We start from the raw sequence: 16,350 nt of genomic DNA, 5'->3' as shown, positions 1-16,350 counted from the left end.
TTGGACGATCCTGCCCCACTCAACAGTTGATTCAGGGAGGTTGCGGTGGCTGTGACCCGCTAACCAAAGACAGTAAATAAAGGGTTCAGATAACGGTTCATATCGTGTTTATTTCTGTCGGGACAAACATTCTGCAGAGTACAGGACAGCAAACCACAACTAGCATCACGCTAACTAGCATCCTGCTCACTAGTGAGTGCTGCAGAGAACCAATGCAAAACTAAACTGAAACAAGTTAGCATTAGCATCTCTGGACTAAAGCGATGGCTTAATCAGAGGCTAGCCGTTAGCAGGATGAACTCGGTGCTTCAACAGTTGGAGAACATGAAAACTTAAAGAACACTAGAAAGAGAACTGGACGAAGATAAATAGGCTGATCTCCTCCTCTAACCCCCCCCGGCGCGTCTAGCAGGGGTGGTGGTCGGGAACCCTCTTCCTACAGAGACAGACAGACAGCGAGAAAAGGAGAGGGAGAGAGACAGACGACATCAGGGTTTAGTCAGCATTGTCAAAACACGTCCCACTTCCTGGAGCGGTTAGCCAATTGGAGCAGAGCATGAAGTTTAGGCTGAAGGGGCAATGGACAGACCTGGGCGCCGCCTTGACGATGTTGTCCACACGCAGGATCATCTCGGCCGCTTCAGAAGCAGACAGCAGCACCTGTCGCTTCACCTGGAAGGACTCGGTAACACCGAGGGTCACCATGTCTCCTATGATGCCCTGGGACATGTCTGGAACACAACAAATCACATTAGGATACCATACTGAGGACACATATCCACACGCATTGGAATACCATACTGAGGTAACACTAGAATCCCATACTGAGGTTACACTAGAATACCATACTGAGGTAACACTAGAATCCCATACTGAGGTTACACTAGAATACCATACTGAGGTAACACTAGAATCCCATACTGAGGACACACTAGAATACCATAGTGTGGACACAAACTGGAATACCATACTGAGGACACTAGGGCTGTAACGACACACCAACTCATGCATATCGTTACAGCCCTAGAGGACACACACACCCACCGAGGCCGTAGGTGTTCTTGTTGTCCTGGTGCGCGGCGCGGAGTTGAGCCACCAGGTCGGCGCTGTCGTAGCCGGCGTTGTCAGCGATGATGGTGGGCAGCTGAAACAGTTACCATAACAACTCGTCACATTAGAAAAACACAGTCCCCGTAGCAACAAGTGGAGAGAGAGGGAGAGACTGGTTGAAAGAGACCTACCATCATGAGAGCCTTGGCGAAGGACTCCATGGCGACCGCGTCCTTCCCTGCGGTCCTATTGGCCAGATCAGTGACGGCCTTCGCCATCAGCATCTCAGAGCAGCCTGAGGAAAACACCTGAGTTAGGACCCACTTGGGGGGGAGGGGGGGGGGGTGAGTGAGTGAGGGTGAGTGAGAGGGTGAGCACCTCCTCCGTAGACGGTGCGCGTCTCCTTGATGGTCTGGGCGAGCACACAGAGGGCGTCGTGGAGAGATCGCTCCGCCTCGTCCAGGATCTGCTGGGTGGCTCCTCGCAGCACGATGGTGCACGCCTCCCCTGGAGCACCGCAGAAACGGGTCGGAAACAGGTCAGACCCAGACCCCATAGACCACCCAGCCTCCCAATAGAACACAGGAAACGTGTCAGACCCAGACCCCATAGACCACCCAGCCTCCCAATAGAACACAGGAAACGTGTCAGACCCAGACCCCCTAGACCACCCAGCCCCCCTAGACCACCCAGCCCCTCTAGACGACCCCGCCCCCCCCGTCGACCACAGGAAACCGGTCAGACCCAGCGTACCCCGTCGACCACCCAGCCCCAATAGGTCTACCGAAGTCCTCACGCTATAAGAATCATTTCGTGAACAAATCTGGATTAACTGCAAACAAAACAGACTGTTACTGTGATAACGGACGGACTGTGATAAAGGGTAGTCTGTTACTGTGATAACGGACAGACTGTGATAGAGGACAGACTGTGGCTCGTACCCATGGAGACTCCAGAGAAGTGGATCAGCTTGTCCTCTCCGATCATCACCTCCTCGATCAGCTTACAGTGTCCCAACTTCACCAGCTCCGGACGGTCGAACGTAGAGCTGATCTCCCCTCCTACACAGACAGACAGTTAGCAGGTGTCTGGAGGCAGCAGGACGTCTGGACCAATCAAGAGTGCAGGACGGGGTCGTTACCGGTGACCAGTGCCAGACGCTCCACACCGGCGAAGTCCGCGTGTTCGATGGCCATGACCCCCGCCGCTGCGAAAAGCTGCTCTGGGTAGTTGTAGATCAGCTGCCTGAGGGTGAGACAGATGGTAATATATCAGCTGCCTGAAGGTGAGACAGGTGATTATAGATCAGCTGCCTGAGAGAGAGAGACGGGTAGTCCTAGATCCTTCTCCTGAGAGCCAACAGAGGGGAGGTTATAGATGATTCAGACAGACGGGTACCTGTTGATAAAGCAGTTGATTCCATGCTTCAGGATCCTGTCCACCTTCTCCTTCATCTTCTCCTTCTCCGCCATCTCGATCTCCGCCACCTTGGCCGTGGAGTCGACACGGACCCTGGAGCCAAAGATCTGAACCCACACATGTACCATCAGTACCACCAGGACCGCTATACCGGACCCCCATACATCAGTACCAGTGGTAGGTTGTTTGGTGCAGTGTATCCTGCTGGTACCAGTTGTACCAGTAGTATCATTGGGTGTCTGGTTTGGTCACCTTGATCTTATCCGTGTCCATCCCGGTGTTGGCGATGAGGATGGTGACGTTCTCCAGTCTTTTGGGCTGGTTAACACCAATCTTCTTGTCCAGGAGGAACCCTGCAAAGAACACACGCACCTTAGAACCTCCAGCTCCCCTTAAAACCTCCAGCTCGCCATAGAACCTCCAGCTCCCCATAGAACCTCCAGCTCCCCATAGAACCTCCAGCTCCCCATAGAACCTCCAGCTCCCAATAGAACCTCCAGCTCCCAATAGAACCTCCAGCTCAGAAACGCTACCTCCAACCCTCCATAGAACCTCCATCCCACTTAACTGCCCCCCCTCCGTCTCAGCACAGTGGAACCAGAAGACGTCTACACGTCACTGAGACTGCCCCCACGCTAGACAGCAGGTTCACCTGAGAGCAGAGACGATTGGCTCTCAGTTCCCAGCTGTACTCGGGTTCTGAGCCCCGCTACACACCCCCTCCCCCCCAGTACATCCTCCCCTGGAGGGCCCAGTACAGACCTTCGTCCAGGTACGAGTCTGTGAGGCTGCCTCCCAGCTTCTTGATGACGTGGATGGCGTCCAGGTTGCCGGAGCCCTTGAGCCGGAGCACGGCGTCGACCGCCAGCTGGGAGAAGTGCTCCTTGTGGTGCGTGAGCAGCTTGGAGGACAGCGTGGTCCTGGAGATGTTCAGCAGGTCCTGCTGGAAGCGCTCCGGGTCGTTGCTAAGGCCACACAAATCATGGCGATAAGCAGGTGATACACACACACACACACACTAAAGGTCTGATTATGGTCCCACATTGACGCAACGCAGGGGGGTTACGGACCCCTTACGTCCTTTCAGACCCTCCTTCCAGCGCGAGGGCCTGACATGCGCTAAATGTTAACCGTGCGTCGAGGCTACGCAGCAAGGGCTGTGATTGGTCCACTAACTACATCATTTCCGGGAATACGCTTCGAAAACAATCTAAAGGCAAAACATGTCACTTTTGTCTTCATAGCCGTAACCTTTAATTTTTACTCGCTAGTATCGGTAAAACGTGGAGACGTTTTGTATTCGGTCATCATAGACTTCGAATGGAATGACCGGAATGGACAACGACAACCAAATAGCAGCCTATCTTCTGTTTTTGTTGCACATTGTTGGAGTTGTATTCAGCTTTCAAGTTTCTAGAATCAATATCATAATCAAAAATACCATGAGTAGACCAATGGTAAATTAATAGCATGCACAGACAAAGACCAACTATTTGTTCTCCCTTTACCATGGCCATGCATAGCGACACGTAAACCCGACGCAGAAAAATAAAGGTTCACGACTACGTCGAAGAGACATGGTTGCATGGTCGTTGCGTGACGTGAAACCCTAATCAGGCCTTAATACACCGTCCCCACACCCACCCACTAATCCCCGCCCCCAAACCCACCCGTTGTCCACGGCGGCGGCCCTCAGGGCGTCACGGGCCGCTTGCGTGGCCTTCCTCCACCCTGAGATGATGGTCTGGGGGTGGATCTTCTTAGCGATCAGAAGCTCTGCCTCCTGAAACAGACAGACGCCAAAAGTCAGATTGGTGTGGCGACACACACACAAACGCACACCAGTATTTCCCCCAGAAAATGTCTTAGTCAAGATGGTCAAGGAGCATGTTTTCTTTCCCTACGAGAGTTTTCTACTTTGTTAAAGCATAATAATTAAAATATATTTATTAAAAAAAATAAAAATATATATTTTTTTATATACATTGGTAGTCAAGGCGGGGCCCTAGTGTTAAGGCGGATGCCTCAACACCACAGTACTGGGGGATACATTGCACACACACACACCGATGTCGCTGTAGCAACATTGGAATCCTTCTATGAGACGATGCCTCAATGAGGTCCTCACCCTGAGCAGCTCCGCCGCCAGCACCGTCACCGAGGTGGTGCCGTCGCCCACCTCATCGTCCTGGACCTTCGACATGTCTGGGAGAAGGACAGACAGTCAGACGGACAGACGTCTCCCTGACCGACATCCTCACCCCCCCCCTCCTTCCCAAGGCCACGCCCACTCCCAAGGCCCCTCCCCAACTCACCGACCAGCACCTTGGCGGCTGGGTTGTCCACGCCGATGGCCTTGAGGATGGTCGCTCCGTCGTTGGTGACGGTCACAGACGCCTCGCGCCCGCCCCCCAGCAGGATCTTGTCCTGGTGGAGCCAATCACAAGAGAGGCTTCATCACCTGGGTAACACGCACACACCTCTGGGTAGAGCGACTAGTGATGGGGGACCGTCACCCACCATGCCTTTGGGCCCCAGCGTGCTCTTCACCAGGTCCCCGATGGCGATGGCTCCGATGAACGACGACTAAAGACACCAGGAGATCGTTATTACCTCCACGCTGAACACACACCAACCCCCCACGCACACCCCTATTACACATCCACCCACACACCCCTCATACACATCCCCCCAAATACACACCCCTTAGATTCATCCCCCCCCCACGGCCCACCCCAGATCCTACCAGCCGAGCTGTCTCTGCCTTCTCCTCGTCCGCTCCGTGGCGGAAGATGTTGACAGGGGCCATAGAGAGAGACGCCTGGGGAGGAGGAGGAGCCATCATCAGTATCACCATTACACCACTAGAGTTATGTTCGTCAGTATCAATGTTACGCACCATGAGGATCCCTTATACACACACATAAGCACACCTAGAATCCCTAATAAACACAGGCACAATCCCTAATACACAGGCACAATCCCTAATACACACGCACAATCCCTAATACACACACACAATCCCTAATACACACACACAATCCCTAATACACACACACAATCCCTAATACACACACCTAGATTCCCTATTAAACACCTAGAATCGCTATTGCACCACTAGAATCACTTCATGATACAGTATCATCATGAGTTGATGGTTTTAATAATCATTACACTATGAAAATGATACAAAGGTATTTGTTTGCTAAATTAAATTATGATTAGGAACTAGATTCATTGGGTATGATTATTATACCATGATCAGTTAAGACCCGTTAATTTCAGAGCCGTTCAGTTAAGACCCAGCATGGTCATGATGGTTCTTAACTCCGCCCTCTTGGAAGCCTCGAGAACATGTAATGTTAGTGATGTGAGATTGATGTAAATGGTTCTAGTCCCGTTCCAGACCTAAGGACCCGTTCCAGCAAGGGTGTTATGAGTGTTCTGCGGTTTTTGCTAACTGGTCTGCGGAACAAAGAGTTTGGGTGCTGCACCCTAAAAGCAGCTAACGGGACTAGCTAGGCTAGCATGCTACCACACCAGTGATTTGCCCTGTCACGCTGGCGTCGTTTAGAAAACATGAGTATAGTGGGGGATATAAAGAGGTCCGTGATGACCACATGAGACCGCCTCGGCCTTCTCAGGTGAACGAATATAGTTTAATAAAGATACCCTACGTAGGACCGGCACCATGTGCTCAGTTAGCCGTTAGCCTGCGGAGCTACATCTACACCCTGAGCCGCAGAAGGCTCTTCTACCGACCCCGCTGTAGAGTTCCGCCTGTTTAGAGTAATCTGGTCCTTTTCTGGGTTAAAAACCGAATGATTGTGGTAAATTAAAGGATCTAAACTCACCATGATTCAGTCCGTCAGGATAACAAGAGGAACGTTCCGGAAAGGAGCAGCAGCACGCACAACGTGATGACGTGCCGATATAGACAGTAGGACACACCCCCTCGTCGCGGAGGGATAATTATTATTTTCCCCCAAAATACTTAAAACCTTTCGTGCATTGTGAAGGTTACAGATATATTATTCTTGAGTGGATCTGTTATTTTTTTATTTTAATTAAAAAATTATAGCTACAAATAGTAGTATTAGTCTATAATTGTATTTATTTGTATTTTTCCAAACATCTGACGTTTCTAAATATTTGTGGAGTATTTATCATGGAACAACGACATTGTTTAATAACCACCGGCCAAATTATATCGTTTATTCTAGTGTTCTTGGGCGACTCTCAGGAACCTTCGAGCTTGGTTTAGGGTCAACCCGACGTCTTAGAGACGGACCAAGAAGTGTATCATTCCAGTGGTCTGCGCTGGATGGCTCTAATTTGAATGACATTAGACCAGTCAGTTAATAGTTCGATTGTCCTATAGACTATACATTGCATAATATTTGCAGACATTTTAATAAAGCAGGGTTCAGTGTCCATTTCAAAAGGAAGCCTTTGTAAGAATTGTGTGGCTCTTAAAAGAGCCGTTGTGGGGATGTAACGAAGGTCGCTTTAGGCACGCTCTCCGCGGATGCGGCGGGCCAGCTGGATGTCTTTGGGCATGATGGTAACCCTCTTGGCGTGGATGGCGCACAGGTTGGTGTCCTCGAACAGGCCGACCAGGTAGGCCTCGCTGGCCTCCTGAAGAGCCATGACGGCGGAGCTCTGGAAGCGGAGGTCGGTCTTGAAGTCCTGAGCGATCTCCCTCACCAGGCGCTGGAAGGGCAGCTTGCGGATCAGCAGCTCGGTGGACTTCTGATACCTGCGGATCTCTCTCAGGGCCACGGTACCGGGCCTGTAGCGATGGGGCTTCTTCACGCCGCCGGTGGCCGGGGCGCTCTTACGGGCCGCCTTGGTGGCTAGCTGCTTCCTTGGGGCTTTGCCACCGGTGGACTTACGAGCTGTCTGCTTGGTTCTGGCCATTGCTTGTTAGCTGCTGTTGTTCGTCTTCACAAAGTCTGCTAAAGTGCCAACTGCAGGAGAATATATACACTGAGGCCGAGCACCGCTACAAGCTGATTGGCCGTTTTGAATAATGGCGGGAGCTCTGTAAGGTTCACGATTGGCTTTAGCGTAGTTACACACGCCCCTATAGGGAATTAAACTGAAAGCACAACTCAAATAGAGCATAATATTAAACAGAAGAAGAAGAATAAGAAGAAATAGATCATAATGTATAAATAAATAACGAAGTTCGCATTCGTCTTTGTATTTGTCCCATTTGTGTTTATATTCGGCTAGGCAGGAACAAGGGAGGGTAAAGTCTCACCAGTAAGCCCAGTCCGCCACACTGGGAACACAGTCGCTTTGGGATTTATGTCCGTTTGGGGGATTTGTGGCATGTGCGAAGATCATAATAAAATATTAAGCGACATTTTATCATATGCACCGTCTTTCCGTCGCATATATTTGCTTGTTTTTTTTCAGGTTTTGTTTGTACTGTCAAATTTCTCCGTGAAGTAACGTGCATTAATTGTAGTAGGCCATTACCAGAGCCCGTCTTCCTACATTCTCTGGTAATACGTTTATCTGTCACCGGTTTTCTGATGTCATCGAAACACGGGGGATGGCGGCCCCAGCGGTAGGCAATGGTTCTTTAGGCAATACACGGGATTACATTTTATGTACAATCATTTGAGAATATAGATCAGTTATCTTTTTATTATTACAGTAAATACGGTATTTTTTTTGCCAGATGAACACATTGGTAACAGATATGAAACAATCAGACCACTGATGCCATGGAAACGGAACTGGATCTAGTACTGAGAATGGACCTCTGCCCTGCGACCATTGCAGTAACGTAGATTTTTCATATGCAAAAAATGTAAATATTGAGTAACATTAGATTATACAGTTGACAATATGGTGGCCCGTTTACCAATAGGAATAAGTAACCGGGGTCTGAGATCTGATCCGTAGACTCCCGCTGATCGGCTCTCCACACACAACTCCTAATATGCGAAGTCTTAACACACGTATTGAGAGTGGATTTCTATGGAAACCACTGCCAGAGCTTAGTTACCTGAAGAGACGTGAAAACATAGATCGATGTTCAGTTTCCGGCCTGTAAATTTGGTTAATTAATAAAGTGGTTAATAACGTAAGGAAAGCCCTTAATCAGGTTTGGGTGGTCCTTAAAAGGACCGTTGGATTGCCGGTAAATGGTAGCATTTACTTGGAGCTGGTGTACTTGGTCACCGCCTTGGTGCCCTCAGACACGGCGTGCTTTGCCAACTCCCCAGGGAGCAGCAGGCGGACGGCGGTCTGGATCTCCCTGGAGGTGATGGTGGAGCGCTTGTTGTAGTGAGCAAGGCGAGAGGCCTCACCGGCGATACGCTCGAAGATGTCGTTGACGAATGAGTTCATGATCCCCATCGCCTTGGAGGAGATGCCGGTGTCGGGGTGGACCTGCTTCAGCACCTTGTACACGTAAATGGCATAGCTCTCCTTCCTGGTCTTGCGGCGCTTCTTGCCGCCCTTGACTGCGGTCTTGGAAACGGCTTTCTTGGAGCCCTTCTTCGGCGCGGATTTGGGTCCTGGCTCAGGCATGATGAAGCGAGTGTTCAGCACACTGTTTGACTGCCAGATTTATAGGAGGCGCATGCAAATCAACAGTGTTGGTCCCGTTCTGTGATTGGCTGAAGAATTGGGACGCGGTAAAATGCGGCACTGGTCGGTATTACAGCTTGACAGTAAGGAGATTGGATATAACTCCTCAAACAGAATATTGAATAGTTCAACTAAATGTTTAAAAAGGTTCATTTATCAACTCAGACTAGTTAGAAGTTTACTGGTCCAGCTGGCCGTTTCAGTCTATAAACCCAATCCAATCTTGGTTTATATGGCAACTGTACTCAATATTTGTACCAATGGATGACGTGGTTGATTATCCAATTAATTGTATTCTTTCCATTCTACATTTAATCTTGAGTTATACCATTGTATATATCGGGTCGACCGTATGATATGCAGAGACTAGAAGTACTGTTGAATTATCCGTGCGAAAACATTTAGTGAGTTTGTTATTTGTTCATATTGCTATAGATTCAATTTGAACCTGGGGACGAGGTACATAGCATTTAATACCGATGTGGGACGGTTTATTTGATATAATAAATACGCTGAAAATGTCATGTTCTCATTCAACGCAATCAGCTCATTAACTAGAGCCTTCGTAACGATATTGCAGGATGGCTTTTCATGATATTTGGGCGGCTCTTAAAAGAGCCTTTGTTTGGGATAGATGATAATGTTTAACCGCCGAAACCGTACAGGGTGCGACCCTGCCTCTTCAGGGCGTAAACCACATCCATGGCTGTGACGGTCTTTCTCTTGGCGTGCTCGGTGTAGGTGACGGCGTCACGGATCACGTTCTCCAGGAACACCTTGAGGACGCCGCGGGTCTCCTCGTAGATCAGGCCAGAGATACGCTTCACACCACCTCGGCGAGCCAGACGGCGGATAGCGGGCTTGGTAATGCCCTGGATGTTGTCACGAAGAACTTTTCGGTGGCGCTTAGCGCCGCCCTTCCCGAGTCCCTTTCCTCCTTTTCCTCGACCAGACATAGTGCTGTAGGATTTGTAGACTGATATGCTGGGTACCGTGTGCTCCGGGTTTATAAAGGCTGGTTGAGGACCTGAGAGAGACGAAGGGCGGGTACTCCATTACAGGCCACGCCCAGTGCCTCCGAGAAATTTACATTTTACATTTAGGGCATGTAGCAGACGTTTTTATCCTAATCGATACAATAATTACATTTGTCATAAGAAAGTGAAAGAATATATCGATGTCGGAAACCGTAAGGATGTTCATAGAACCAAGTGCCAAGCACTAACAATCGCTAGGTTAACCCAATCCGCGTCTACAACAAAGATAGCTAAGATGCTACAATTACTATAACAAAATACTACATTCAATCAGGGCGAACGTTAGTAGAAGGATGGGGACGGGGTGGCTATGCAGTGTCTAAGTGAAATAATGACTTAATGGTCGTCATTCATTTAACCCTCTTTAATATTCGTTTGTTAAATCGAGAATTATTAAATTTCGTATAAAATTGTCATCTTCAGAACATTGTGTGACGGAATCAGTTTAATGAACAGACATGATTGTTTAATATAAATGCAGTTGACCCGCGATGCACGATTCGCCTCCAGCCCGGGGAGAGCGTTTGTTCTGATCAATAACCCAATATACATACCTGTTAATGCATTTAATGTTGGAACTCGATTGAGTATTTTAGATTTATAATTTCCACCTAACGTTTGAGCAGAGCCCCTTCTCGCTAACCTACCTACGGTTAAGGTCAACAGGACAATAACAATTGATATAATGCACCATAAAAGGTTCCCGTGTTTAAGATTCAGCTCTTTTTTTAGATTTGGGCGGCTCTTAAAAGAGCCTTTGGGATTTCAGGTTGTATTTATAAACTACTTCTTGGCGGGCTTCTCGGTCTTCTTGGGAAGAAGGACGGCCTGGATGTTGGGCAGCACACCGCCCTGAGCGATTGTCACTCCGCCCAGGAGTTTGTTGAGCTCCTCGTCGTTGCGGACGGCCAACTGCAGATGGCGGGGGATGATGCGGGTCTTCTTGTTGTCACGGGCAGCGTTTCCAGCCAACTCCAGGATCTCAGCAGTCAGATACTCGAGGACCGCCGCCAGGTAGACGGGAGCTCCGGCACCGACGCGGTGAGCGTAGTTACCCTTACGTAGGAGTCTGTGGACACGGCCAACGGGGAACTGGAGCCCGGCCCGGGAGGAGCGGGTCTTGGCCTTAGCCCTGGCTTTGCCTCCGGTCTTACCTCTTCCAGACATTATCTATAGTATTCTAGCAACGACGTCAGTCAATGGCCGCTAGTCTGATGAGCTGCAATATATAGGCAAGTATGTCTCCTCCCATTGGTCGAGAAAACCTTGACATTTCCGACCAATTAAGAAAGAGGTACAGCCCAAAAATATGCAGTTAACATACTGTATTGTGATTGGTTCTGTTACCAGCTGACCTCAGATTCTGCGACGTGACAATATGCAATCGCAATACCTTTGACACACTCGGCTTTCCGTATATGTGATTTAAAATGTCAAAGGAGGACACCCTTTTATACCTTTAAACACCTAAATGTATTGTATCATTAACCATATATAATAGCAACGTGAAGTCAAATGCGCTTTTTTACTAAGTACTCCGGCCTTCAATAATGAATGAATGAATCCTTTAGATTAATACATTAGGCCTACCTGTTATCAATCTATGGTTACAAATAATAATAATGTGAGCACCCCGTTATGTTATAAAGGCCAAACTCATTCGGAGAGACATCAACAGCTCGAGGTCGGTAGTAGATCATAATAATAAAGTTGTTATCTTATTTTTTTTTAATCCTGGTTGGTAGACAACAGCAGTCCGAGCGGAACTATAGGCGGCAGTCATCTGTTGCGCGGACCGAAAACGGAGACGGACGCCGTAGTTGATGTATCTAATCATTTATTTAATCAAAGGCATTGTTATTTCTTCACGTTTCTATAATTGCGCAATTAATAATAAAAAATCCACACATAATAAAGGCGACTCTATTTCACCTATACTAGCTTGTCGTTGAACTAAAGAGGAAATGACGGCGGTGTGTGACGTCAAGCTTCCAGGCGTCTGTTTTCGCGGGAAGCTGCATCAGAGTTCATCCTCATCAGCGGCACGTGAGTTTATCCGTTGCGTACCAGAATGAGAATTGGACATACAGGACTAAATACAGGTTTATTTAGGGAAAGTGGAACAGATGTGTGTGAACGTGAAAAAGCCGAAAACATGTATTGATGGAGTGTGAGAGATACACGGAGGAGAGAATGAGGTTGGCTGATGAATTGCAGCGGGCAGGAAGAGTGTGCAGTCTGGGTTGCACACTGGGAACAGCAGGAGAGGGTTTATCACTTACACAGAACAGAAAGCAGTGATCGAATACGAGAGAGGATTATTAGAATCATTTAGTATTCATATAGCCTGCACCCCCCGCATTCACCCACTTATTTATTTATCTATTTATTTATCTAAAAACTTTAAGTTACTGCTTCGGGAGGAATGTTTTGGGTCATTGTTTGGAAATAAAGGATAAAATAAAATGAAAAATAATAAAATAAAAATGCACAAAACATCCCATGATGCATTCTGAATATATGTCCTCTTCTGCACATGCTCAGTAGCGTCATGCCGTCCAACGTTGAGATCAAGGCCCGGGTGGACAGCGTGTCCCTATTTGCCCAGAAGGCCAGCGCTCTCAGCCAATCAGACGGCACCGTAATAAAACAGCAAGACACCTTCTTCCACTGCAGTCAAGGACGCCTCAAACTACGAGACTTCATGGTGAGAGACACACACACACACACATGCACATGCAAACACAGACCCCCGGCGTCAATACACAGATGCAGTCACACTGCCCCTGTATGTCTGTGTGCGTGTGCGTGCGTTTGTGTGTGTGTGTGTGTGTGTGTGTGTGTGTGTGTGTGTGTGTGTGTGTGTGTGTGTGTGTGTGTGTGTGTGTGTGTGTGTGTGTGTGTGTGTGTGTGTGTGTGTGTGTGTGTGTTTTCCGCAGAACGGATCTGGTCAGCTGATCTTCTACGATCGCCCTGACACAGATGGACCCAAACTGTCCAACTTCTCCATCTCCCCGACCTCCGACCCCCAGAGCCTAAGGGTCAGACACCTATTTGTTTTTTTTGTTTTTTTATATTGGTGTGTTTGTCTGTGTATGTGTGTGTGTCTGTTTTATTATTTAGGGAGTGTGTATTTGTTTTATATCTGGTGTGTGTGTCTTTTTATATTTGGGTGTGTGTGTGTGTGTGTGTGTGTGTGTGTGTGTGTGTGTGTGTGTGTGTGTGTGTGTGTGTGTGTGTGTGTGTGTGTGTGTGTGTGTGTGTGTGTGTGTGTGTGTAGGAGGTCCTCTCTGCAGCTCTCGGTGTGATGGGGGAAGTCCTTAAGGAGCGGCGGTTGTATCTGATTGGCCAGACCAGAGTTCACCTGGACACCGTGGAGGGACTCGGAGACTTCATGGAGCTGGAGGTCCGACACATACACTCACTCACTCACTCACTCACTCACTCACTCACTCACTCACTCACTCACTCACTCACTCACTCACTCACTCACTCACGCACTCACTCACTGACTCTCACACACACACACAGGATAACACACCACATAACACACACAGACACGCCACATAACACACACTCACACAAACACGCCACATAACACACACACATGCCACATAACACACACCAGTGTTAATTTTGTCAGCTATTTTAGATTTAGTCTTAGTCTTTTGACGAAAATGCTTATTAGATTTAGTCACATTTTAGTCATTGTTTTCCTTTGTAGTTTTAGTCTAGTTTTAGTAGACGAAAAGTCCTTACATTTTAGTCAACTTTTAGTCATTACTTTTAGTCAAAATGTTCACTTCGGTTCAATTAGGCTTACCCCATATATATTGACACCTGCTAAGTTGTTCCACTCAAATAGAGTACTAAAGTGAAAACGTCACGTCCTGGCAACCGGATATTCAGTTCTAATCAACCGAACAAGAGATGGCGTTCTCCATTGCTTCCATGTGTTGGTTCTTTCAAAATTAAAATAAATCAATTTTAAGAGATGAAAATCACTACCAATCGCAATATGTCAAAGTGTTCATGTATTCCCCTGGGGTATTAAAAGGAAAAGTTCGTAAACGTTCGTTTAGTTTCGTTTTTTTTTTTTATATGAAGACAATCTATTCTCAATATTACATACCGTATTTTCCGGACTATACGTCGCTCCCGAGTATTAGTCGCATCAGTCAAAAAATGCTCCATGACGAGGAAAAAAACATATATACGTCGCATCGGTGTATAAGTCGCATTTATTTTTAAACATTTAAACAAGAACGTTTAGTCTGGAGAGACTGAATAAAATTGCAATTGCAATATAGGTGTGTCGGTCCCACTCGTAGTTCTGAGAGTATACCGAATTCAGTGACACCGGGATTCCACCGGACGCGTATGCGCCGCGGTCCTATCCTGAGCGCACGATCGGGAGGTGGAAGTTGCGCTTTAGACACAAGTCCAGCGGAGGGCTCCAGTTTTCGCCGGCCAAGTCATGCGCTGTGATATGTGTGACAGCTATGTTGCACAACATTGCAGCTAAGGCTGGGGTAGCTTTGGTTGAACCGGAGGACATTGAGGACGATGACGACGAGAATATAATTTATTCGGTGGTGCAGTAGGCTTGCAGCGTTCAGTTGTAGGCCTAATGAATGACGGTGCCATCTTGCGGCCGAAGATTATGTACGCACAATTTTGGCATATAAGTCGCTTCGAAATATAAGTCGCAGGGCAAGCCAAACTACAAAAAAACCGCGACTTATAGTCCGGAAAATACGGTACATCATTGGTAAAGCAAACTCACAAATCAATTCGCAAAAAAACTTTTCCTTTTCTATAAAAGGTTTGTATGGCATAGGATTTCCCCTTGTTAATTTGGTTTGTGTAGAACCGAATATCGGTTGCTATGGAAACGTGACGTCACACTTTAGTACTCTTGTCTGTTCAGCCTTCAAAACGATAGCTGGTCAATTGTGAAAAATGCATTAAACTGTAATCAGAAAACGCGGTTATATGCTATAGACCGTATAGTATCTTGGGTTTAAAGGCTTGGACGAATTTCAAAGTACACCATATGTTGAAAATATAGACCGGGTGATTCCCATTGAAACTAATGGCGCGGTGATTTTCTTCTAAACGAGAGCCGGTAAATTGTGAAAAATGAATTGAACTGTAATCAGACAACGCGGTTATATGCTATCGACCCTAGAGTATCTGTGGTATAAAGGCTGAGACGAATTTCAAATTATAAATATGTACAATGCATAACGTTAGCTCATAGCTGAGTGGACTATGCCTCCCGTTGCCAAGTCGTAGCTATGTCCGTCCTATTTACTGGAGGAGTGAACAGTTGCATAAGAACCTTACGGGAGGGTAATTATTGGAAAATATCGTGCATTTTGAATGTCCAAATAGCACACCACTAACATTTTAGTCCTGTCTCGTCTCGTCAACGAAATCAAAACGTACTTTTCGTCATAGTCTTTATTATCAACAATCTTTTTTTAGCACGTCAACGTCTCGTCTTTGGAAAAAAGGTTGTTGACAAACATTTTCCGTCATATTTTTCGTTGACGAAATTAACACTGACACACACTCACCTGTAATGTGTGTGTGTGTGTGTGTGTGTGTGTGTGTGTGTGTGTGTGTGTGTGTGTGTGTGTGTGTGTGTGTGTGTGTGTGTGTGTGTGTGTGTGTGTGTGTGTGTGTGTGTGTGTGTGTAGGTGATGATGCGTCCAGACCAGACTGTTGCGGAGGGCCAGCAGGTACAGTCTTGACCTCACATAGAAAAGTTTGCGCTCATTGTATCGTATTATAATAAACTATACTCTATTATAGTGTAAGGTCCTCCTAAAATAGACTCTATTATAATGTGAGGTCCTCATGAAGTACACTATATTATAATGTTATGTATACACTATTATACAACGGGGGACCTAAATCCAGCGATCTGATTGGTTCCCAACTGTTGTATAATGAGTGTATACATAACTGCTATGACGCCCGATCATTTTGTGAAAGTTTGCATATCACTCCGCGCCTGGAAGTAGAAACAGTTACAAAGTAAAACATATGTTGGATGATGGAGAGCGTGTAAATGTTGTTACTCTGGGAGTGAGAGACTAACGAAAGGCGAGTGAACTGCTCCATAGGATAAATTGCCGGCGAACCGCTCTATCGGAGCCTTCTCTCGGAGGGACGCTAAAGTGTGTTGCATAGCGACCGTCGATGCATAGCGGCAGCCAGGAGGGAC

At 47.3% G+C, this 16,350-nt stretch overlaps 3 protein-coding genes and 1 pseudogene across 3 annotated transcripts; all 4 read right to left on the bottom strand.

The window, feature by feature from the left end:
- Positions 1-80: 80 nt before the first annotated feature.
- Positions 81-6,430, bottom strand: cct2 (chaperonin containing TCP1, subunit 2 (beta)). The gene is made up of 16 exons (XM_056589580.1): positions 6,324-6,430; positions 5,216-5,290; positions 4,990-5,055; positions 4,785-4,896; positions 4,598-4,674; positions 4,140-4,252; positions 3,232-3,434; positions 2,722-2,822; positions 2,449-2,576; positions 2,192-2,295; positions 1,992-2,111; positions 1,429-1,557; positions 1,242-1,345; positions 1,045-1,144; positions 590-731; positions 81-436 (listed from the first exon to the last, which is right to left on the bottom strand). The coding sequence occupies exons 1-16, from the start codon at positions 6,324-6,326 to the stop codon at positions 406-408; spliced, it is 1,608 nt and encodes a 535-aa protein (XP_056445555.1). The 5' UTR covers positions 6,327-6,430; the 3' UTR covers positions 81-405.
- Positions 6,431-6,925: 495 nt separating this feature from the next.
- Positions 6,926-10,084, bottom strand: LOC130381808 (histone H3-like; annotated as a pseudogene).
- Positions 8,100-9,057, bottom strand: LOC130381806 (histone H2B 1/2-like). Its single transcript, XM_056589583.1, has one exon. The coding sequence runs from the start codon at positions 9,016-9,018 to the stop codon at positions 8,641-8,643; it is 378 nt and encodes a 125-aa protein (XP_056445558.1). The 5' UTR covers positions 9,019-9,057; the 3' UTR covers positions 8,100-8,640.
- A 762-nt stretch (positions 10,085-10,846) lies between the features above and the next one.
- LOC130381805 (histone H2A) lies at positions 10,847-11,335 on the bottom strand. Its single transcript, XM_056589581.1, has one exon. The coding sequence runs from the start codon at positions 11,280-11,282 to the stop codon at positions 10,899-10,901; it is 384 nt and encodes a 127-aa protein (XP_056445556.1). The 5' UTR covers positions 11,283-11,335; the 3' UTR covers positions 10,847-10,898.
- Between the last annotated feature and the right edge of the window lie 5,015 nt (positions 11,336-16,350).

Source organism: Gadus chalcogrammus, chromosome 4, assembly GCF_026213295.1.
Source record: "Gadus chalcogrammus isolate NIFS_2021 chromosome 4, NIFS_Gcha_1.0, whole genome shotgun sequence".
Taxonomy (NCBI): Eukaryota; Metazoa; Chordata; class Actinopteri; order Gadiformes; family Gadidae; genus Gadus; species Gadus chalcogrammus.
The sequence above is the reverse complement of the archived record's forward strand: the minus strand, read 5'-3'. Positions and strand labels throughout refer to the sequence as shown.